The 3,675-nt window shown below is 46.2% G+C and overlaps 1 protein-coding gene across 2 annotated transcripts in view; it reads left to right on the top strand.

Moving 5' to 3' along the window:
• Nucleotides 1–310: 310 nt before the first annotated feature.
• Nucleotides 311–3,675, top strand: part of gatad2b (GATA zinc finger domain containing 2B) — a 22,112-nt gene continuing 18,747 nt past the window's right edge. The window contains exon 1 of one of the 2 annotated variants that reach the window (XM_010797208.1): nucleotides 311–404. In XM_010797208.1, coding sequence (XP_010795510.1) covers nucleotides 316–404 — 89 coding nt within the window. In that variant the 5' untranslated portion in view covers nucleotides 311–315. The remainder of the gene's footprint in view (nucleotides 405–3,675) is intronic. The other variant, XM_010797206.1, reaches the window with a different exon arrangement.

Here is a 3,675-nt window from a genome sequence, read left to right as displayed (position 1 = left end):
TGCGCTCTAAGTGTATCTTGGCTGTGTCACTGCTTTATTACCCCACCACACACACATGCCTACACATAACCCCTCCTGATTGGCTGCTGTAATATTAACAAATGAATCTCTCAGCTCTGGCTACATTCAGGGGCCCTTGAAAGTAAGCATGTGTTTATTTTTACAGTGAAAGAGGGGGGAGGAGAAGACGGAGGGTTTGAGGAATTGGGGGAGGGTAGAGGAGCAGGGAGGGGTTTCTTTGTGGTAATATACAGCTGGAGAAGAAGAGGGGGTTACAAAATCCTGCCTTCTGTTGGAATCCTGTGCTGAGCGTGGATGTCTGCACACTTTCTGTCTGCTGTTTGGGGGCAAAGTGACACCTCTACTTGCTGCTCTGCTCTGTGGGAGCTGATAGTTGCTTGCAAGTATGACGAGTCCTCGCTGTACATTTTTCTAAAGATGTGTACCTAAACATCTCTGTGTTGGTGTTGGCTTCATGAAAAGTCTGATTTGGCTTTAGAAGGAGCTCCATTTGCCCTCTATCAACATCCAGCCTGTCTCTTTCTTTCTCTCGCCATGTCTCCTTTTCTTTTCCTTTATTGCTTTGGCCTGGCAGAGCGCCCGAAGCTAGAGGGGTGGGGAGGGGAGGAGGTCGTGGGAGGGATTACGGGTGGGTGAGGAGAACGAGAGTGTGGCTTGTGTAGCAGCTGACTGAAACAGTCATTATATTATGTAAAGGCAGGCGGCGGCAGTGGCCAGGAGGAGGGGGGGGGCGTGTAAGGTGCCAGTTACTGACGTGCAGCGAGAGGCCGGCCCTGATTGGCTTGTCAGCGCCTCTCTCAGCGGTGCTCTCTGGCTCATTAAAGGTGGAGGTTGGAGCTGGTGTGCTTCTCCCAGCAAATGGAGGCTCCGCCGATGCGTCATAAACTAATCACAGAAGAAGAAGTGGCGGGATGGGGGGGTCAGGGGGGAGTTAGTACTCTCCGATCATTAAGACTCCTCCCTTTGTTAAAGAGGCTGCTGTGTATAATATTTATAATCACTCTGCTTAGGAGCACTGACTGAATGTGTATCGCATGTAGCAGTCATGGCTAGCACTGTCAGCATCACTGCTGCATCATCTACCTGTACACAAGGTGACGTAGTTCTGGGTGTAGTCTCTAAGCTGCCTTCAGATAATCAGCTGTCAAACCACTTTGCACCATCACTGTCAGGTGATAATGATAACCTGAGATGGTGAATTATAACTCACAATGAAAATTGTTCAGGAAAGTGGGTATAGAGTAGACATGTAGAACTAGATAAGCTTATGATAAGCCAGCCTTGTCTACTTATTAAGGAAAAGTGGGAGGTTCTTTTTAATGAACAGTAGCTTCTCTGCTTTATCAGCCATAAGTCTGTTCCTCTTCTCATCAAGCACATGAGAGGCAGCGCTGAACAGTCTCTCGCTGTCAGTGCTTGTGATTTGATCTTACTCCGCATATTTGTCCGGGTGTTTTGATTTCAAGTGGTGGAGTAATCCCGAAGTGGTGAAAGTCTTTGCAGTTACACCCCTTCGAGAAATGTCAGCTGAACACGTTTTACAAATCGCAATCCGCGCCTCTTTCTCTGATATTTTTAAATATCTCCAAGTGGCAGACATGTTGGCTGTGAGCCAGCCGCAAGCATGGTCGCACCCCGTGCTTGTCGCCGCGTTTTGATTACGTCATCACAACAACACGTTAGCTTACCAACGTAACCCTGTTCTCTGACATTCGGTGATATTTCTTCGGCCGAAAGGGCCTTTTTAACCATTTTCGGCCGATAATTTTCGGCGGCCGAATATTCGGTGCACTTCATTTACACTTCCGACGGTTTATAAGGAGAGCTTGTCGGGTCAAGTATCTACAAACGTTGCAATATACATAACATAAGTCGCATCACGTGACTATGTAACTTTATATGAAATCCCCTCAATATTAAAACATCAAAAGTCTCATCAAGTGTGTAAAAGAACAACTACTATCGACACGTAAATTTATAAAAAGTTTACACGGAGTTGTTGATGTTGATTAATTTAGGTTAATTTTCTGTATGTATGTGTAATTGTGTAAATATTTAGCTAACGCGTTCATGTTGTAAAATTGTCTAGTTATAAATTATTATTCGTTAACATTGGTAATTTTTGCTCACCCAAACAGATCTCGTCACGCAAGAGTTTGACCAGCGCGGAGACCTGGGAAAAGGAAACGAGTTATCTAGCGCTGGGATTTTAACTTGGTGAGTTTAGATAAGTTTTCTTAGCACGACACCCTTCATATATATATAAACGGAAAAGTCGTATGTATAATTACTAATACGGAAGGTGTTGGTGAAGTAGCGGCGGGGTCGACCGTGCCGGAAAGTGTAAGTCCCTCTTGCCGTGCGAGCTCAACGACACGGGACACCCACGGACACCCACGTTGTTCCGCGATATAGCTCCGATGACCGGACCATAGCCGGTAATCCTCGTTGAGAACTAAACACGGGTACGCCCGTGATCTTCCTCGGCAATACGGGGGGAGATGGTCGCGACGCCCGGGTGACGCCAACAGCACTATGGTAAGTGTACGGAGCGGGCACGGCGGGGGGAACGGGTAGTCCCGAACTCTACGGGTGAGATGTCCCGCGTAGTAGTTGTAGACGCCGACGGGACTCTCACACGGGGACTCTGGTAGACGCCAGCACTAGAAGACCGTGTAAGAGCCAATAGTCGCAATACAGCGGGAGGGGTAAGAAAACCCGCACGCCACGGAAAACCGCTCGGAGGCGACGAAGTCATCACTCGTTCCAGAACCTAAGAAGTACTGTTACCAACATATCCAGTCAGGTCACGATTTCGTTGCGGAAGACCCCAGTCATCCCGCTATCCTTGCCCTATCATGCCGACTTGATAGCAAGACTACCTCAGGGCCTACCTGCGGTCCAAAGGACAGTGAGTCTTAGAACGACGACGGAGCGCCTCTAAGACGCCTCGCTAGGCGATTACCCCGCGGCCCGGATACATCCGGCAGCAGTGCACCACGTGTCGCACTGAAACAACAATAATCCATGAGCCTTGATCGGTACGCACGCTACCTGTCCATAAGTCCGGAATTTCGTGGCGGAGACCGCCACTAGGTCCGAGTAATCTTTGGCATCAATGTCCGGCAAGTATAGCAATACTCCTCGCAAGAATATCTCAATGAAAGTTAAGTGAAAAAAAAAAAAAAAAGTACTATGTTATACGCAATAAACAAATTAAATTAATTGGTGTTGCACAAAGAACCCTACAACTACTGTATATTAACAACATAAATAAATCAAATTAAGTCGTTTATAGGAGAGAACATTTTTTTTAAGTCAAAACTTCTAAGACCCTCAATAACGTCAAAAACTCAGTATAATACTCCTCGGAAAAATTCTCTAAATTACCGTCTCTGGAGTGTAATCAACCATGGTACCATAATCCATTCCTTTCGATAATGTTCCTACTCGTGAGTACAAGAAGATTCCAAGTCTAAAGCTTCACATACATGTGTTCCGGTGAAGGGCTTTAGATTTACTGAGATGAAATTACGACACTCTTTTCAAAAGGACAAGTGTCCTTCACGTTCGATGAAACACTTGGTATACCCTACGAGAAACTACGAAATGTGTTGATAGCTTTATACTGCTTAAATAACAAATATGGTACTA

The sequence above is a fragment of the Notothenia coriiceps genome, unplaced genomic scaffold, assembly GCF_000735185.1.
Source record: "Notothenia coriiceps isolate Sejong01 unplaced genomic scaffold, NC01 NC01_scaffold00037528, whole genome shotgun sequence".
NCBI classification, from domain to species: Eukaryota; Metazoa; Chordata; class Actinopteri; order Perciformes; family Nototheniidae; genus Notothenia; species Notothenia coriiceps.
The sequence above is the reverse complement of the archived record's forward strand: the minus strand, read 5'-3'. Positions and strand labels throughout refer to the sequence as shown.